Genomic DNA, 20,393 nt, shown 5'->3' with positions numbered 1-20,393 from the left:
ACAGGAGTCATTTCCATGCCTCAAATTCAAAAAGGATCCTGGATACCTGTGGTGTAATCCACCTAGTGATATATAAATAAATAATAATTTACAATGACTGTGGATTACAATAATTTGACTGATGCTAACGAACTTTCCAAATTACAAATACTGTGCCCAGTTAGAAATTCCATTTTCATTGCAATGGATCCCACATTTCTGTTCTCTCGTTGTCCCCCTGCTCATTTCTAAATGAAAATTGGCTTGTTGGAAATCCATCACTGTTTAACAGATAGCAGATAATCAGAGTTGGAAGGGATCTTGTAGGTCATCTAGTCCAACCCCCCACCCAAGCGGGAGACCCTACACCATTTCTGACAAATGGCAGTCCAATCTCTTCTTAAAAGTCTCAAATGATGGTGCTCCCACAACTTCCGAGGGCAACTTCTGTTCCATTGGTTGATTGTTCTCACTGTCAGAAATTTTCTCCTTATTTCCAGGTTGAATCTCTCCTTGTTCAGTTTCCATCCATTATTCCTTGTGTGGCCTACAGGTGCTTTAGAAAATAGCTTGACCCCTTCCTCTCTGTGACAGCTATTCAAATATTGGAAGACTGCTATCATGTCTCCCCTGGTCCTTGGTTCTCCCCATATCTTGGTGACATTCTCTGCAATATAAGAAAGCCACAAGCCGTCTCTCTGCAATCTTCCTAACACAATCTTTTCCCCTCCAGCCTTCTGGATTCGTGAAGAATTGAAGCTTTCCAAATCTTCCTTACGGCTATCTTAACACTGTATCTTTCAGTCCCCGAAGTCTGCCAGCATAAATTGTGCTATTCCTGTGGTCAAGTCTTACTATGTCTCCCTAACGAGGCTAGTAAATAACATTCTCCTTACACTTTTAATGTGTGTCAAGTGAAGGAAAACAAATGGTGGATTCCCTCAGGTTGATTTCCCCACCCACTACCTGCTGATGGAAAAAGCAGCTATCAATTATTCTGCACCTGGGAAGAGCTAAGCAAGTGCCCGTAGCTGTCTGGCACAGAGGATTTAGTCACCTTTCAAGTTGGCTGGGTGATAAGAGGCAGACCAGTCATCTGAACAATTTGTGAAGCGTCAATGAGAAATGTTGGAATATGGGACTGACTGGAGATGACGTGAATATTTCAGGGTATCCTTTGCTACACAAACCGTTGAAGGCATCTAGATCTTCATAGCTGAAGATTTTTCCCCTAAAGCAGATGAGAAAGTTTCGTGGATCATAATTTGCTTTTGTTTTCTGTGTATGGCAAATATATACGCCTCAAAGACAAAAGGAAAATTATCCCCTAATCCTTTATCATGGATTATGCATGTACACGTCTAGATTTACAAGGAACTGTGAAAATGAAGAATGAAAACCAATAACAAGAAGTCATTTCTAGAGGTTGAGACATTCTCATCGTTTCATAGTTTCTGTAAGAGATGACGAGGTTCAGCCTGAGGGTGGGGTCAAGTACACCATTAGTTTGGAGTCCCTTCTTGCTCACAAGAGATCTAAGTCCAGCCCTCCCTTGAATTCCATTGACTCTTATCTGCCCCTAATTCACCTTGATCTTCACTAGTTCAGATTCTTGTTTAGGGATAGCATGGAATAAACTTGTACTCATTTGAATAATTCTGGTTCCTGATGTCTTGTGTCTGACAAAATCATGATATTTGGACAATCCTCTTATTACAGACAATGCTCCCATTGAAACTTTCTGGTGATTTAACCCCAAAGGAAGAAGTCTATTACTCGCTACCCTGCACCAGTATAATGGATAACACTAATCATGATCCAGTAACGGGTAACACTAATCAAGATTCTTGTTTGCTTGCAAGTTCTCAGGATTGAGGTAGCTTCTCTGCCTATTCCAGGTAAAGAATAACAGTGACAGAAAAGAAGCAATACAGGAGAGAGAAGAATACTTGAATGTCAAGATAATTGAACTTTGATGATCCTGACTCTAATACCCTACGGGAGAAATAATCACACTTTAAATTTCACAAGACCTACAATCTGATTTCTGACTAGATCCCTATTAATCTCCTGGTGGATTACAAGAAAAAGACAGTTTTTCGTTTACATATGCAAAATCCATCTGAATCTATATATAATTACTGAAGATTTTAAGATAGTCATGGTTAGTTTCTCATCTCGCAGTAGTTTGAACATATTGAGTCAGCTGAGGCCATACAGATCTTGTACCTCTTACTTTTCCCATAAATGCATGGAAGGTAGGATAAAGAAGCCAAGTTGGAGATACATCTCTTTCACCTTACTCCCTTACTTCACCTTACTTACAATTTTTCCCTGTTATTGTTTTACCCTAAACTGTACACAGATTTTTCAATATCCTGGGGAAAAGGGATATGTAGATAGGAGGGGGGGAAATTAAATATATGTTACTATACATATCCGCAACCTTATCTGGATTCTCACTTCATTTTCTATAAATATACTTACTAACATAAGATACCCAATTAAAAGCAAAACAGCAGTCTTGTGTTACCTTAAGACCAACAGATTCCTTTAAAGCCAATTGAGTTTTGTTTCATAATGCTTTGGTAGATAGATTAAAATGACTGTCTCTGTGTGTGTGTACAGAGGGCCCCTTCCCAGGCAGAAGTAACTTTCAAGTCAATGTAAAGTCTTTAGCCTGTGATTAAAAGCCTTTTCCAATTAGCACTCAACAGCTCCCATTCATTCCCCCCCTGGCCCTCCCCATTCCAGATGAGTAGGAGACTAATAAGGCTGTGATAAAAGGGCAAAAGGCACAGAGACAGCCAAAAGGAATTAATGAGCCTCCTCCATGTATTTGTCTCCTTAACAGCTGAACTGTTACATCCATTGATGCTCTTCAAAGGGTCTTCCTCTGCACTCGGTAAGCTCCACTGGGCACCTTCAGCCCATGGAGGATGGGAGGGCAAGAGGACTTTCCTGGGTGACCCGCCCAAACCAATCGAGACCTACAAGAAGGGGTGATGAAAACCAAGCTCTTTGCTGCCCTCGATGCCACCTTCACCTCCACCCCAACTGGCACTTCTCCTCTTCCCACCTCCTCCTCCTCCTCCTCCCAAAACTCAAGACCTCTTTTCTGAGAGCCGGTTCCCAGCAGCTATGAAGGAGGAAATTCAGGGCTGGGAATTGTGCAGTCAAGACCTTGTCAAGGTCTTCCCAGGGACCTTTGTCATGAAGCACCTCGGTGACTGGCATCTGGCTCAGAAAGCCCCCCCCCCCCCGCCCCCTCCCCGGCCCTGAACAGCTTATGACATCACAAAGGGCACTCCAAACAGATGCCTACATGGCATCCTGCAGCACTTTTAAAAGAGAATTAGTGGCTTTAATTATGGCCGTCGTCTGAAAGAGAGCCCAGTTGAGTTCACTAGGAGGCCTTTGATCAAGGACCTCGGCTAACACAATGGTGCGGAACTGTGACTACTCCTCGCCAGGGGAGAAGGGGGCCTTTTCTGCCCCTGAATAGCTCACCAGTGATCTTTGAATGCAGGCAAGCTGGAAAACCCTCCCTCATCATTAAGCGGACATTTCTATACAGGGGCCTACATAGAGCTCGGGAGTCTAGGCGCTATACAATTGGAAGGGGGAACGGAATCCCTATGGATTCTGGCTACTCCTTAGGAAGTGCTGAAGGGCCGTGAGTGACTTAATTCATTAAAACAGGTTGCTATTAATTAACTGTCATAATCAAAGAAAGAGCCATTATTTGCATTTCTTAACGTTGTTCCCTTTTACTTCTTGTGCGGAGGTGGGGTGAGGAAGGAAAGATTCTTGTAACCAAAAAAAAAATAAAAAATAAATTTAAGGCTGGAATAACACACGCATGCACACGCGTGCGCGCGCACACACACACACACACACACACACAAGAAGGGGGCAGAAGGGGAAAAGAGGGGGGGGGAAGCTTGCTGTGAAAAGCCCCCCTTTCAAAATGTAAGCTGTAGGTTCTGCAGCTAATTACAGGACCAGATCTACAAGTGAACAAACAGGGAGGTGAAAACACAAACAGGAAAGTAATGAGGAAGAATGCAAAAATGCTTTTACTTGGCAACTGGTTTCTGCAACTGAGCTTAGTGGAAGAGTTTCTTTCTCTCTCTCTCTCTCTCTCTTTCCTCTCTCTTCACCTTGCATTTGATCGTCTTTAGCAGAGCGATGCTACATGAGAGTAATCAGAATTAAATTTCTGTCAAATAACTCCTATCTCTCCTGGCTTATTTAGGGCGGTGCTTCTGAAGGCTTCGGCTCATCTGAAGACATGCCATGTGGAATTAACAGGTCTCAGTCTGTGGCAGGATGGTTTGCTACCTTTCAAACACGTAGTTTAATGAAAAGGACTAGAGGTGACACTGATAGCAGTGCTGAAATATCTAAGGGGCTGCCACAAAGGGGGACAACCTATTTTCCAAAGCACTTGAAGGCTGGACAAGAAGCAATGGATGGAAACTAATTGTTGTGGTTCGCCGGCAGCCTGTGCAGACGGCAGCAGAATCGGACAGTGGGGAAGAACGGGGACCAGTCAGGGAGTCTGGAGAGGACTTCAACGAGGGTCCTGGGTCTGATGCAGAGATGGGCCCAGGACCATCTGGGAGTTGTGTGCTGATTCCAGAGCCTCCGGAGTCTGGCAGCAGTGAGGCAGAGGAGCAAGGGGAGCCTGTTCCCAGTGTGAGTGTGGACAGAGCTGCTAGAAGGCAAGAGCAGCTAAGACAAAAGGGGCGACTCGTTTGCTCTGTTCGGATTAAACCTTGAAGCTCTGTGTGGACTTTGTACTTCAGTTGTTTTACAGTTCATTTGGCACTTTAGTTGTTGGCAGCAATTCAAAGGAGATAAAGGTGGGTGCTTATCTCAAGGGACTATTTGGGACTCATTATGGGCTGGGTATGAACATAATTCCGAGTGTTGAAATAAAGTTGGCACTTTAGCTGTTGGCAGCAATTCAAAGGAGATAAAGGTGGGTGCTTATCTCGAGGGACTATTTGGGACTCATTACGGGCTGGGAATGAACATAATTCCGAGCGCTGAAATAAAACAAGAGTTGTTTAAACTAAATATGTGCTTAATCACAGTCTCAGGAAGCCTTGGTCAGAACACTAATCAAGGAGAGAAGCAACTTGGAACGAAGGAGAAATTTCCTGACAGAACAACTTGCCTCCAGAAGCTGTGGGTGTTCCAACACTGCAGGTTTTTAAGAAGAGATTGGACAAGCATTTGTCTGAAATGGGATAGGGCCATGATGGCGAACTTATGGCACCCATGCTGGAAGTGGCATGCAGAGCCATCTCTGCCGCCACATGAGTTGTCGCCCCAGCTTGATTCCACTGCAAATACGTGCACACCTCCTGCCTGCCAGCTGATTGTCGGGTATCTGCTATTAAGATTTTGACTCTGATATTAACACTAAATAGTAGCGCATAAATATACACAAATGGATAAATCAAACAGAACATATGAATATCCTGATCAGAAGCAACTCAAGTCCAACATTGTACTCCCAACAGTATTCAACTGAATGCTTTTGTGATACTCCATCCTTGGAATGAGGGCAAAAGTGATCACGACTGTTAGCCTTTGATCAAACTCTCTGTCAATATAAGTCTGTCTTTTATTCTGTCTGGTAGCCATGTTCACAGCAAGTAACAGTGCCTGGCCAATCATACCCGATTCTTAAAAAAACCAAGCAGGATCAGTCTTGTTTAGTATGTGAATGGGAGACCACCAAGTAAATGCCAAGGCTGTGACCTTGATTTGGAAGCTGAATAGACCACATCAGAAGAAGACAGCTTCCATATTGTCAACAAGAAAACAATATAATGTAGATGTATCCTATAATCCAATGGTCACCAACCAGTGGGCTGGGGACCACTGATGGTCCGCGAGAAATTTTTGGTGGTCTCCAGAGAAATGTCACCCCCAAAACACCTCTCGAAGCAATTAATCCAAGCTGCGCAGGAACACAAGGCTGGAGTCGCTTGCATTGCGAACAACATGAGGTAGCGAGGAGAGGGGGGAAAGAACAGAGCGGAGGAACTTGCCCCACGTGCCTGGCCTGGCCACTGGGCTGCTTCTTTCCGCTTCTTTCTTCTGCTTTTGGCTGCATGCAAGGAAAGCAGCAAAAGTCTTTCTTTCTCTCCCACAAACTCTGCCAGAAATGAGTCTTTGGGACCCTGCAAGGCCTCCTGCTCCAAGAGGCTTTGCCAGTGTGACAAAGACTCATTTCTGATGGAGTTTGGGAGAGAGAAAGAAAGACTTCTGCTGCTTTCCTTGTATGAAGCCAAGTCTTTCTCTCTCTCTCTCTCTTTCTCTCTCTCTCTCTTGCCCTGAGAACGGAGCTGGAGACGGTATCCTGCAATCCCAAATAAAGAATGATCGATCGGTAGGAAAACAGGGTGGCGAATTTTCTTGCAGACTTTTTTGGGGATTTTCCCAGAGTCTCTGGTCTGCGGGATTTAAAATTATGAGTTGGGTGGTCCCTGAGGTCCAAAAGGTTGGGGACCCCTGCTATAATCAGAGCTGACCTCAAGGGAGACTTGACGGTAGCTGGCAGGGAAGCAAATTAGCAACAGTGCTTAACTTATATACGGCTACACAGTGTTTCACAGCACTCTCTGAGCAGTTTACAATGTCAGCATGTTACCCCCTACAATCTGGGTCCTCATTTTACCAACCTTGGAAGGATAAAAGGCTAAGTCAAGCTTCAGCCAGTCAGAATCAAACTCAAGGTGATGGGCAGTTAGCCTGCAATATTTCATTCTAACCACTGCGCCGCCAGGGCTCTAATTATTAACATACTGTGTTAAGAAGTTTCAGTTAGACTCTCCAATATTCAGCTTCGTTTAATGACCCTCACACTGTAACGTCAAAAGGGGGGGAAATCCCAATTCAATCCCCCCAGCCTGTGTTTATGCTTCTTTATACCACCAAACCCTTCTTTTGATTAGTCTTTTCCTCCTATCTAAAACACGGCATTTAAGCTTGTTTTGTTTCTGTCTACATAATCCTTCTCTTACTCTTCGTTTCGTCCCCAACGGATTTTCCCTTGAGCTCAGCATGTCCTACGCAGGTCGCCTCGCTGCCTTCTTCAGCTTTCTCACTTCCCGAAGTTCTTTCTTCATATGCTTTATGGCTTGCAAAATACTGCTCTGCTGGGGATCATCTGCAGCTTTCTCCAAGTAAAGGCGGAAGTGTTTGATGATGTCTAAGAGTAGCACTTCTGGGTCTTCCCTCGCTGGGTGAAGATGCAGCACCCTCTCACAGGCGATGGCGTAATTTTTGTGCCAATTCACTGGATAAGTTTTATACGTGTTTACAATTTCCTTGTACAGCTGTAAATCACACAAGACAGTTCAGGATTGAAGAGAAATCTCAGCGATACCATTTCCCCATATCACAAATATTTGCTCACTTTTTTTAAAAAGCAGCCAAGCCTGGCATAAACAGCATCTGTATATAAAATAAAGTCTCTGCAACTGAAGAAAAATAGGACACCGTTTATGAGCATATGTTTTAAACCATGAAATGCAACTCTCTGCATTTCTATTCAGAAATAAGCTCCACTAAGCACTCCCCAGTCAATGTGTATAGGATTTCAGCTAAGAGGTTTCATGTGTATGGCTGATGATTGGGCATACTGCTCTGATGTCATCCCACTGAAAAGAGGAATAAAGATGTAGAATTCTCAAGGGGAAACTAAAGAATAATAATTCCAAGGATAAATCTGAAAGGTAAACTGGGAGAGAGAAGAGAGAGAAGCTAGAGAGCAAAAAGGGTGAGGAATAAGCAAAAATGAACTGAAGATATGTGTTTTAACTCCAGTGGAGCCATTCTGCCTACGAAAACAGTAAAAGAAAAGGGCTGAACTTGGCTTACTTCTCTAAATTGTATCTATTTTATTCCTAGGCCGCCAGTATTCAAACGTGGCAGAGTGGAAAGAAAAATGTGCATGCACTTGAGTTGCTACTTATACAGAAGCAACACCCATCCTTCTTCATATTCACACAGTTATAAGACCTGCAGGTAGCAAACCATGAGCAAAGCTCTCGTGGGGAGTCAGGGAGAGGACAGGGAGACATAGAAAACTTGCTGTGATATCATTCTTTAGCCAATCACCCATGAAAGAGGCTCTGGCTATGTCTTTGCTCACTGGAAATACCTTCCTGCTTCTGCTTGGTTCTACGAGTTGTAGATGAGAATTTGGTCTTACTCTAGTAGAGGAACATCAAGGCGCTACCTTAAGTGGACTTTCATAGTTGCATTCCCAGCAGTCTGCTAACCTTCCCAAGTAAGCTTAGCTGTGGCACCTGGCTTGCTACCACAAGACAGTGAAAAGGTCCCACAGTTCTGGGGCAAAGTGAAGGAGAATCTCTTCAGCTACCTAGAGGCAGCACTCAAAAGCAGGGAGGTAGAAGCAGCTATCATGTCCTCATGAACGAAGGCGAATATACGTATCCAAAAATAATGTTGCAGGATCCAATCTGGGTTGGTCACCGGGACCAAAGATTTAGTCTTCCAAGCTTTTGGACTTGTGTTGGAGCCCATCCTCAGGGAACGTCTCTCTGTGGGAACACTCTGCTGGAGAGAGAAGTTCACTGAGGGTGTGCTTCAGCATGAGTCTGAAAGCTCAGAAGACTAAAACTCTGGTCCCTATGACTGACCCAGATTGGATCCTGCAGATATCATGCCCTATTCAGAGCCCTAAAAGGCAGGTGACGGCAGGTAGGAGAAGATACCAACCCAGCCTTCTGCCTATTGGCCAGACAGATGGGAATAGATCTCCTGGTTGTGGCTGTACCATATTTTATATAAATTGATCTGATGACTGGAACTAGTGGAAAGATCAAGACTAATCAACCATACAAACACAGGGATAGATACCACCCAGATCCCAGGCGCATCTCTTGGTGCCCAAATGACATTTTAAATCAAGTTTATTTAGTAAAAAATATTAAATATGAAACTGGTCTGTTATAAAGCCTCATCCCCAAGCAACATAATGACTTTCGGGGCTGTTTGAGGGCATGGTAATTGGCCCATTCAGATGAGAGGGAGCATTACAATAACATAGTACTATGTTTCTCAAGCTTGACAATTTTAAGATGCGTAGAAACTCTCAGAAACTCTCAGCCATCACCTGGCTTGGGAATTCTGGAAGTTGACATTCACAAATCTAAACACCAGTTTAAACAGGTGCATTAACACTGACCAACCCAACACCCATTTTGTGAACAGCCAGGTTTCCTCCTGCAGCCACTTTTTGACTGCACCCATTACATAGTGCAAAATTACAAATGATTCACTGCCCCCAAATTTGTGACTTATCCCTGGGCCAGCATATAGATGGCTTGAGCTTTTCTACCCCAGAGTGGAAAGTGCTCACCTTATAAGCAAGTGTGTAAAGCTTTGCTTTCTCTTGCGCAGATGTGGAACCAGTTTCTGCAAGGTCAAAAAGAAAGAAGGCTGTTTTCATCCTAGGAGGAAAAAAAGCCAGAAGTGAACTGTATCTTCTTTAAACACCATCTGACATCCATGAAGGAGGAGGTAGGATTCACTTCCCCATGGAATGATTGTACCGCAGTTCACTATATTGAGCTGGTGTTTACTGGGTATGGCATTAGAAGCTGCACTCCAGAATATCTGAAGGGCACCAACTGTCTTAATTTATTAATTCAAGGTAATATTCCATTCCTCTGCTAGACATCAGCTTCCTAGATTGTCATCATGCTTCCCCTGAGTTTTACCTGCTCGGTGCTACAATATGCAATATAATTAATTTGTAGATAGATTGAAACGATTATCCTCTCTTTCAGACCTTTTCTGAAACATGGAAAGGAAACAGGATCTCACCTGGCTTGCCACATCTCTTCATTTGCTACCAACTCCCAGGATGATGAGTCAAACCTTAAGAAAGAAACAGGTAAGTTGATATGCAAGACCAGGTAAGGACTCACAAAGACAGAGCATGAACAGGATAACTAAAATTTTCCAGATACAGTTGAGGAAATGGGAATGAGTATGATGAGGTTATCCCTTCAATCATGTCTAGCTCTTGATGATTCTATGCAAACCCTCTCTGGATCCATTCTAAACATACTTTTGATGATACCACTATATCTTCACTAATGACAAAAAAAAAATGAATAGTAGGAGGTTTCACATTTGCACTCTTCCTTCTTGCAACTTTTTAGAAGCTACTATCAACTATGAGTCACAAACCTTCCATATTCCTCAGTCCAGTTGTAGAGATTTTGGGTACGCTCAACCCACATTTCAGGATCAAAGGGAACTTTTGAAGATACCAGTTTATCACAAGAGCCCCAGGGCCAAAGGGAATACTCTTTTTTCCAGGTAGGGTCACCTTCATGGAGTCCAATACAAACAAAGGTGTCTTTGCTATTACAAAGAAACAAACAAGTTAATAATAAAAAAGGTAAGTGGACTTGTACAATGGTGCTTGCCTATGACAGCACTAACAGCAACCATATGAAGAAAGCTAGGAGCGATGGTTGGTTTAATTTATATTGAATAGGATCAATTGTGTAACTGATTAGAATACTTTCCTAATCTTGTGCTAAATCAGGAGTGTCAAACTGGCGGCCCATGTACCGGATCCATCATGCACAGGCCATGCCCACCCCAGCTCTGCGAAGGGAAAAAACATCACGAAACATCACGTGACAACAATGTGACACCGTGAGTTTGACACCCATGTGCAGATCAAGGGTCTTCAAACTTGGCAAGTTTAATTGTGGACTTCAACTCCTAGAATTCCTGAGCTAACATGGCTGGAGGAGGAATTCTGGGAGTTGAAGCCCACAAGTCTTAAAGCTGTCAAGTTTGAAGACCCCTGTGGTAAATAAAGGATGAGAACGAGAGTTTACTTCAAGACTTCACAGAAATTCAGAACAGGACAAGGCCATTTAGGCTTCTGAACTTTGTTCCAGGCAACAACCCAATAATCCTCTATTTGAACATCACCAGTGATGGGAATATCCCATCTCTCACAGTAATTGTTCAAACCAATCTTGCTATTGGGAAGGGTTTCCCCTGCTAATATTCAACTAGAATTTTTCTTCTATAACTTAAATCAGGAGTCCCTAACCTGTGGGCCATGGGCCACCAACCTGGGAAAGTTGAGGAACTCTGACTTAAATCAATTATTCTATGTCTGAAATGATAGAAAGCAGAAGTTAGCAATTTTTCGTGTGATATCCTTCCATACTCTCAAACACCACCAACCAGTTTGAGTAATATCACGTCTCTTTCACAAGACTAATCTTTTCCAGCCCCTCCACAGGACTTTAATTTTTGTTTCCTGCCCTCCTTACTGCCTGTGTCTGAATCTATTCCAAGAGATCAACAGGTTAGCAACAGAAAATGTTACCTTACTGTGGGCCACCTTGTATTCCAACTACCCTGGTTAGTCTTTTGTAAGGCCCTCTAAACCTGGCTCTCTTTCATGGATTACTGCCTTGCTATGGCGAAGGGGCTTGCGTAGCTCAATGAAGCCATGAGCTATGCTGTGCAGGGCCACCCAAGACGGACAGGTCATAGCAGAGAGCTCTGACAAAACATGATCCACTGGAGAAGGAAATGGCAATGGGACGACAGAGAATGAGGTGGTTGGATGGAGTCACTGAAGCAATAGACATGAGCTTAAATGGACTCCGGAGGATGGTAGAGGACAGAAAGGCCTGGAGCAATGTTGTCCATGAGGTTGCAATGGGTCAGACATGGGTCGGACATGACTTCGCAACTAATAACAACAATAAACCTGGCTATAAACCTACATCTGGGGTGCTGAATGTGTTAAGGGCCCTGTTTCCTGGCTATATTGTTAATTGGCCAAGTATTTTGGCTACTATCTATATTTAATTTGAATCTTTCTGTTGTTTTTATTGTTTTAAAATATTTTTTGTTTTATTTCCAATATATTATTTTTTAATTGTAAGTCACCCAGAGTCATTGACTGAGATGGGTGGCTATAGATATTGAATAATCCCATTCTGTTCACACTGACACAATTTTTTGCGGCTTTGCTCCGCATTAGAGGGCTTCTCATTGAGTCCAATGCATCAAGAAAGACACCAAGCCGGTTCAGTCTTGGATGAGCAGCCCGAGCACGCGCTCAGGGAAGCCCTTTTATTGAACAAAAACGTCACAAAAGAGAGTTCAGCCTACTTTACATGTTAAAAGGGTTGGGGTCTCAGTGGATATATTGTAGCACCCAATCACAGTGCTTAAGGGATACAAAATAACCAATCCGTGCCTGCAGTCCAGCCAGTAGCCCAAGGTGGGCAGCATCCTTTTGTTCCTGATACCTGCTTTCAGCCTACGTGAGGCCTTGCAGGTATCGAAGACTCCTTTGCCTACGTGAGGCTTGGCATATATCAAAACTCCTTTGCCTACGTGAGGCTTTGGCATATGCCCAGGCTGTTAGATGTGGATTCGCTGCTGCATCTCCTCTGTTTTAGTTTTACGCAGAGGATTTCTTCTGGTTCTTCGCTATAGTCCATACAGAAGCCCCTGCGCATGTTCTCATCGGGGTCCTCTGAGGGTATAGCTTTGTACAGAGATTCTTTTTCCCAGAGGGCATTGACCTGTGCAATGGCGCGTTTTTCTGCTAGCAGTGACAGACTATTAGAGATGGTGCGAACAAAGATTGGTAATATACATGGAAGAATAACACACCCAGCAGCAATAATACCTATGAGCGCTATTATAGCTTGTAATCCTGGCAGTTTTGGGAGCCAGGAGCCAAAGATATTTTTGAGATCCATACCTCGCCATACTTGATCCGGATTGTAGGTTAATTGTCGCATCTCAGTGGTTAACTGTGCTACAACTTTGCCAACCTTGTCAATTTGAAGACAGCAATTTGTGAGATTAAACCTTCCACATACCCCCCCTTCCTTGGCTAATAAATAATCCAAAGCCAAGCGATTTTGATAGACAGCTGTGCGTAATTTGTCTGTAGCAGTTGCAAGAGTGTTTAGAGCCTTATCTATTCGTTGACCTGCTAAATCTAAGACAGCTTGCAAGCGAATGATTCTATTAAGCATATATATGGGGTCCTGTACCCATAAGACCCGTCTTGGGCCCAAGTGGCCATGCCATAGGTGCAGACGATTCTCTGTGAGGTCCAGGTGTCCCCTGTGTATTCTGATTGGCAGGGAAGCCTGCAAAAGTATTGTCGGCTTCCCTTTTTTTTGCGAGACAACATGTCATAAACAGGGATGCCTAGTTCCTGCTTCACTGAGATTGGAAGGAGGAAGAAGGAAGGTCTTATCCATCCCAATACACATGACCCTTGCCAATCTGCTGGGAGGGATGGGTAGGCTAGGTTACCGCAGATCCAATACATGTCATTGGGTGCAGTCCAGTTCTGGGAGGATGAAGTGTCCCTGAGATAAGGGAGGAGGGTTGTGTTGAATTTTGTGGGTGTGGTAGTAGCATTATCAGGTGCTGTCCAATTCTGGTAGGAGATGTCCCACGTACCTAAACAAAGGAGATGTCCTACCGGAATGGACCCATTTCGGGAGAAGCAGTTTCTACCGATTAGATTGGTAGTAATTGTCCAGATAAGGGGGTCAGGGGCAGTTCTGGCTGTTATGTTTCCTATAGAAGACATGTTGTTGAACAGTGATGGCGAGGCTTCTAAGGCTTGCCATGGCCACTGTTCTCCTGTGGTGGTTCCCCCGCAGACAAAGCAATTGGTTATTGCAAGTTGTTTTGCAATTTTTCTGCCATGTCCATGAATAGGTTTTTTGCTATTATGCTGGTATCAGGGCTTTATCTAGCTTCCTTAAATTATTATACACTGACCAGCCTAATGATGTTTCCTTACCCTCATATATCACTTCTGTTTTTATAGTAATGTAGGTGTTTGGGTCTGCTCCTATGCCATCGATCCCTATACCATAGGTATCCATGGCAGGGTGTTGTCTGGAGATAGTGATCTCTACCTTGTTGTCCTTGGTAGACCCTGATACTCGTTTAAAATGTGACAGATGATTGCAACCTGAGTATCCTCCCCAGTGTAATCACAGACACAAGACCAACCCGAGCATTCAATGGAGCCCCGCAAGGGATCCAATGATTAGGGTTTCCTACGGCCCAATTGATGGGCGTGGGACACAAATACTTATGATCATGAGCATATTTGGTTTTCCAATCATCTGACCCACAAGGATATCCCCTGGTTTGGAACAAGCAATGCAAACATCAAAAGTTAAGACAATTGGGTCAGTACCATCCTTAAGCACAGTGGTGTGATTTAGGTAGTAAAGTTTTCCCTCCCTTCAGGATCAGCTCTGCCAGAGGCTTTGGAATCCGGCCCACAAAGTAACATTGAGGCGAACAGCCGCCTTGGGGTCATAGCAAATAGTTTTTGAGTTCATTTTGCATAACTGATACATAGTCCCGTTATTCTGGCAAGTTTTCCCAGTAGAAAGGCATCTCTGAGGTTGCTGGGTATGGTAAATGAGAGTCAGTCGAGTGAAGCCTGCTTGTGTGGTTTTGGTCAAGCAGGGGGTGCAGTCATCTGGTTTGGAGGGTTTTGGTGATCTTTTAATCCTATGCAGCAAAGTGGGGTTCTGAATATGAGTGTCAGGCTGATTCACGAATTGTCTGTGATGATGATGAGATGAGTGAGGTCTGAGGATTGTCCAGGAGCTGTAGGTGTTGCGCGTAGAATCATGGAGGCGTTGACCTGAACAATAGTAGGTGGTTGCAGTAGGATGGGATATGAGGAGTGTAGCTCGAGGGGGTTGTTCAAAGGTGTTGACCGGAAAGAGGCGTTGCTGGAGATGTAGGACCATGGCTGAGGAAGCGTTGACCATCTGAGATAAGGAGGAAAAATGTCCCAGGATGCAGTGCAGGTCAGCAGGAGGGGGTGTCTGGCGTGAAGTATGTTACTCTGGATGGAATGGAAACTTTGGAGCGTGCGCAGCAAGGAGGAAGAGGAGGAGGAGGAGGGCCAGCGAAGCAGCAGGGCAGATCATGTTGATATGTCTGCAGCTGGTGGTTTGCTACCTTGGGGTGGTATGGCCTGACGTGCCGTCCAGGAACCCACAGGACACGATCTGGAAGCTGGATAGCTGCGTAGCCACGACCCCAGGTGAGGAGATCAGCAGGACCCTTCCAAGCAGGGTCTGGCAGTTGGCGGTAGTACACCTGTGGTTTGGGAGAATCAGGAGAGGGGAGGAAAAGTGCCGCTCCGCTGCTGTTGTAGCAGGGTGCCAGAGAGATTGAGGAAATTAAGCGTATAAAGACAAAGATTAAGGGTGTTTTGCATCGCCGGGAGGCCAAGGGGTTTCCTTTGGCCAGATGTCGTTCTAGTGCTGTCTTTAAAGTTAAATTGGCTCTCTCTGCCAGGGCTTGTCCCTGGCTGTTGTAAGGATCCCAAATTTGTGGGTGACCTGCCACTTAGAGCAAAATTCTGACATAGCCACACTAGTGTATGCAGGACCATTGTCTGTTTTTATTTCGTTTGGGCGTCCCAACGATGCAAAGGTGCGAATGCAGTGGTTGATGACATGTTTAGAGGCTTCTCCTCTCTGCGGGTTGCCATTATGAACCCTGAATAAGTATCAATTGTGACATGCAGATACTTCCAGGGGGCAAATGGGGGAAACTGAGTAACATCCATTTGCCATATTTCACAGGCTTTCAACCCATGGGATTTACTCCTAAGGGGATGGAATTGGCTTGCTGACTGCAGGTGGGGCATTGCTGCCTGATGGCTGAGGCTTCTGCCATGGTAAGGTTAAAATGTTTCATGAGGGCTTTGGCATTTGATGAAAGTAAGAATGGCTTTCCCAGGGAGTTAGGGTGTGCGTGGTCATAATACCTGCAGCTGCTTGATCGGCCACGTCATTGCCTTCCTGGAGAATTCCTGGGAAAGGCTGGTGGCTGCGAATGTGGCCTACAAAGAGAGGGTGTTGTCGTTGTGCAACAAGCTGTTGCAGTGTAACAAAAAGAGAGAGAAGGTTCTTGTCAATAGCAGGAGAGAGGTAAGAGTCGTGGATGGTAGAGACTATTTGGGTAACATACAGGCTGTCCAAGATCAAGTTGAGGGTTCGCTGAAATTTTGGAGGACTAGTATGGTTGCAGCAAGCTCAGCCCTTTGTGGTGAAGTCTGCACAGGGTGGTTTTGGTGTGCCATGCTCCATTCTTTGCCAAGCACATGCCCCTCGTTCCCTGCTGCCATCAGCAAATATAGTCAGGGCACTGACCAAGGTTGTTGCTGATGGGAGAGGAGAAGGAGATGGGTATGGTTCTAATGATCTGAAAACGTGGGTCAGCGGGTGGGTGGCAGGAGACTAGCCCAGGCCAGTCGGATAAGGCCAACTGAAGCTCCTGGGAGTTTTGGAATAGAGGTTCCCAAATTTGCAGCGAGAAGGGGATAAAAAGTGTGGAGACATCTATCCCCATGAGTGCTTTTGTGCGACTCCTGCCCTTTATGATTAATTGAGCCAATTGAGCTGGTTTGGAAGTGATGGAGCATCGGGTGTGTGGGAGAGATGGATCCACTCTAAGATGTGGAGCTTTTTGGTCCTTTTGGGTCACTGCCGCAGTCAAGAGCCTTGGGGTGGCTAGAATGACCATATCTAGAGGGTATTGGCAGCGGCCCTATCCACCCATATTCTACATTATGTTCTCTTCTATATGGGTCAGCGCTTGAAGCTGAGGTTGCTGCAAGGATATTTTGTCAGCGGGCCCTTTTCCCCAAGTAAGGGCTTGAATAGTGGAGAGAGAGTGTCAGTGGTTAGTGACAGGAAAGGTCGGGCCCAATTAATGGTGCCCAGATATTGTTGAAGCTGAACCAGGGTAGGTTGAGGAGGCAGAGAGAGTGAGGGAGTGAAGGATAGGCAGTAGTTGAGAGCATTTTATAGCCTAGATATGCATAGGGAGTCAGCACTTGCACCTTTTCAGGTGCTATGTGCAAGCCTCCCTTTGCAAGGATGGCTTTCAGGAAAGAAGAGCAGAAGCAAACACTGTACCTGGGGGTCCAGGAGCAGCAACAAGGATGTCATCCATGTAATGATACACCAGAAATTGTGGATAGGCAGAACGATAGGGTAACAGGACCTTATTTACATAGTGCTGACACATGGTGGGGCTGTTGAGCATGCCCTGAGGTAGGACTTTCCATTGAAAGCGAGAGGAGGGAGAGGAGTTATTCAGACACATGGGAGAAAGTACACAGTTCCTGGGATGTCAATTTCCATATCTTCAGAAGCAATTAATTGGAAAGATATGGTGTCAGCCTTTGGAGTGGGGCTGGCTGACTGCCCCCTCTAGTTTTCCTGCAGTTGGGGGTGGTGCTGCAACACTGGTTTGCCCAGTGGTACCCCTTTTTTTGCACCTTGGGTAAATTGTTTTTGGCTTGTTGTTGTTTTGTGGATTGTCCCTAGCCCTACATTGTGCTTTGAAGTGGCCTGGTTTCCCACAATTGAAGCAATTCCCAGCCGGCCTGTTTTGAGAATTCGCGTGCTGCAGGGCCATTGCCAGGTGTTTCATATTGTAGGAAACAGTCCCCACGATTCTGCAAGCCTTTAGATAGTCCGAGAGGAAACCCCCTCGGGCAGCCAGGGGCTGCAGAATCCTTTGCAATCCTCATTTGCATTCTCAAGGCTAATTTCAACAGAAGCTCTCTGCAGGCCTCTCCATTTGAAATTTGCCTCTGGACAGCCTTTTGGAGAAAAAAGGAGCTGCTGTTGGTGTTAATGAGACCTCTGACATAAGGTGCTTGAACGCCATACATGGCCACAGCTTGTTTTAAATCTCTAATTAATTTCATGGATAAGGGTTCAAGCCTAGACACATTCCCAGCTCCATCCCCACATATTCTATGGGGCAGAGGAGAGCTCCTCTAGGGTAAGAGAGCCCTCCTTGCACCCCTGTGCTATGGCTTGTGCAACTGCTCCCATGGGTGTCTGATCCCCCACAGGATTTAATTTAGGAGGAACCAAGGGTTCAGGAGCTGTGGGGAAGAGGCTTCCAGTGGGAGAGCATCTTTGGTTTTGGTCTCAGCAGCATAGGGAGGGGACCTCCTGCAAGGGGGCTGCCAGCGTTAGTCAGCGCTGAGCTCTGAACTATCAAACATTCCATTACCACCCTCCAAGTGGTTAAAATCTTTGGCGGAGCCCTGGGAGTATCATGAAAAAGTCACCCAAACGTTGCCATGTGGAGACTTTTAAGGACCCCTTTCCGGATAAGCCGGACATTGCGTGTGGATGTATTTTAAAAGGGCTCTGAGGTCCTTTTAGTTGGAGCCAGGAGCTTTTGCCCTGACTCCTAAGAATCAAAATTGAACTCTTCGTTAATTCCCTTAATTCTTGCAGATGCACCATCTGCACTTTAGAGAATTTCCCGCCCATACTCACCTGAAGGGAGGATTTCTCCTGGGAAGGATCCGTGACTAGACGGCGTCCCTGGGTTGCAACTGGCTCGTCCGGCCGGGTGAGATGGGAGGTTGAAGGCAGGCGAGTCTGCTTCTTTTCAGCAGATCACGTCGGGGTCACCAGATGCGGCTTTGCTCCGCATTAGGAGGGCTTCTCATTGAGTCCAATGCATCAAGAAAGACACCAAGCCGGTTCAGTCTTGGATGAGCAGCCCGAGCACGCGCTCAGGAAGCCCTTTATTGAACAAAAAACGTCACAAAAGAGAGTTCAGCCTACTTTACATGTTAAAAGGGTTGGGGTCTCAGTGGATATATTGTAGCACCCAATCACAGTGCTTAAGGGATACAAAATAACCAATCCGTGCCTGCAGTCCAGCCAGTAGCCCAAGGTGGGCAGCATCCTTTTGTTCCTGATACCTGCTTTCAGCCTACGTGAGGCCTTGCAGGTATCGAAGACTCCTTTGCCTACGTGAGGCTTGGCATATATCAAAACTCCTTTGCCTACGTGAGGCTTTGGCATATGCCCAGGCTGTTAGATGTGGATTCGCTGCTGCAATTTTTCCTCAGACTTATTGAAGATCCATGGAATTGAAATAAGTTTCTGTACAAATATGGGTTTCTTCCTATTAAACTTTAACTTTTATGGAAGGGTGAAAATCTGTGGCCCTCCAGATATGGCTAAACTACAACTTCCAGCATTGTTCACTCTTGGACATACTGGATGGGGTTACCGAGAAATGTAATTCAGTATGACCTGTCAGGACACCAGCTGACCTTGCAGAAACTGGTAAACAATCGATTACACTAATATTAAATAATTAATATTATTATGCAAAATCTTCCAAATGACTATAAATGTTGCCCCCAATTTTGTTATTTTTCAACAAACTGATTTGATTTAAATTAGTATCATCATATCATGCTGAGCAATTCCAGCTGGTCCGTGTTATATAATTAAAAAAAATACAGTAAAACATATATAGCAATAAAATATTAGCATTTTTAAAAGACACAAACTAATGTCCATGAATAATGGAGCAAGGCTATTATGTCATGTGTTCTGTCAAGGGGAACATTTTTTGGGCATTTTAAACAAGATCCAGTTTTACAAAATTATTTGCCCATTTCCCAGGCAATTAAAATATCCCTTACTGAGCCCAAACTGACTTAATGCCTTAATGCCTTGTTAAAAGAATGCAAATGACCAGCTGTCTGCAGGGAGTATAAATCCTTCCATTCCCCACCATCCAGTCAGAGCTGAAGAAGCTTCTTGGATGAGAAATGAAATGTCTTCAAAGAAAAACCAGAAAGTCCAGTTGCCTCTTGAAAAAGCACCTTTGGGACAACATACAGCTACATATAAAAATGGCCCTCACTATTTCATGGAAGTGAGAGTAAACATGAATTAAGGCTAGCCATGTTTCCTTTTATTTTATCTCAAGTCTTTAATATCCTTGACTTTATTTCACTTACACCTTTTCATGCACTCTGTATAACACTGTTTAACATGGCAGAGAAGACAGGAATGTATTTAGGAACACACGCATGTGTGTCTGTTTGCTAGTAGGTGAAAAGGAATGCTTACTGTCTATTTACTTTGAGGAAATGATGAAGGTTGAATGTGATTGTTCCATCAGGTAATGGCCCTTCTACAGGATTCCAACGGTCGCCAGGAAAGGTGACACCAGGTAAATGTTTAGCCAGCTTTGGCAAATACCAATGGTAAGTCATCATCTAGCACATGGAAGAAATTGTATTTATTTAAAATATTTACATACCACTCTGGCTACCATTCCTCAGCCAGCACACATACGCATTCCTTCTCTTGCTCTCTTTACACACACCGAATTCTTTAAAGTGGGACATCTATGAACAACTTCTCATAGAATATCATGACCCAATGTTTCTCTTTTGATATTTCCTGCCTGCTTTGGAGAAGAAGTGAACCATATTTAAAGGCAAGGTGATTCCAGATTTG

The 20,393-nt window shown here is 44.6% G+C and overlaps 1 protein-coding gene across 9 annotated transcripts in view; it reads right to left on the bottom strand.

The window, feature by feature from the left end:
• Positions 1 to 20,393, bottom strand: part of TMEM260 (transmembrane protein 260) — a 61,789-nt gene that overhangs the window by 4,766 nt on the left and 36,630 nt on the right. For 2 of the 9 annotated variants that reach the window (XR_015741214.1, XR_015741212.1), the window contains 7 exons: positions 20,001 to 20,149; positions 10,225 to 10,401; positions 9,856 to 9,909; positions 9,389 to 9,479; positions 7,023 to 7,337; positions 5,008 to 5,033; positions 2,797 to 4,633 (listed from right to left, as the gene is read on the bottom strand). Coding sequence is in view for 5 of the 9 variants with exons in the window: in XM_087922411.1 (XP_087778537.1) it covers positions 7,068 to 7,337; positions 9,389 to 9,479; positions 9,856 to 9,909; positions 10,225 to 10,401; positions 20,001 to 20,149 (741 nt within the window). In the remaining 4 variants the exon portion in view is untranslated. Of the gene's footprint in view, positions 1 to 2,796; positions 5,034 to 6,833; positions 7,338 to 9,388; positions 9,480 to 9,855; positions 9,910 to 10,224; positions 10,402 to 20,000; positions 20,150 to 20,393 lie in introns of those variants that run through there. The other 7 variants (XM_087922412.1, XM_026698688.2, XR_015741213.1 and 4 more) reach the window with 6 other exon arrangements.

Source organism: Pseudonaja textilis, chromosome 1, assembly GCF_049901715.1.
Source record: "Pseudonaja textilis isolate UNSWEBS1 chromosome 1, rPseTex1.2, whole genome shotgun sequence".
In the NCBI taxonomy this organism is placed as follows: Eukaryota; Metazoa; Chordata; class Lepidosauria; order Squamata; family Elapidae; genus Pseudonaja; species Pseudonaja textilis.
Note: the sequence above shows the minus strand (reverse complement) of the source record. Positions and strands in the feature narration are given on the sequence as shown.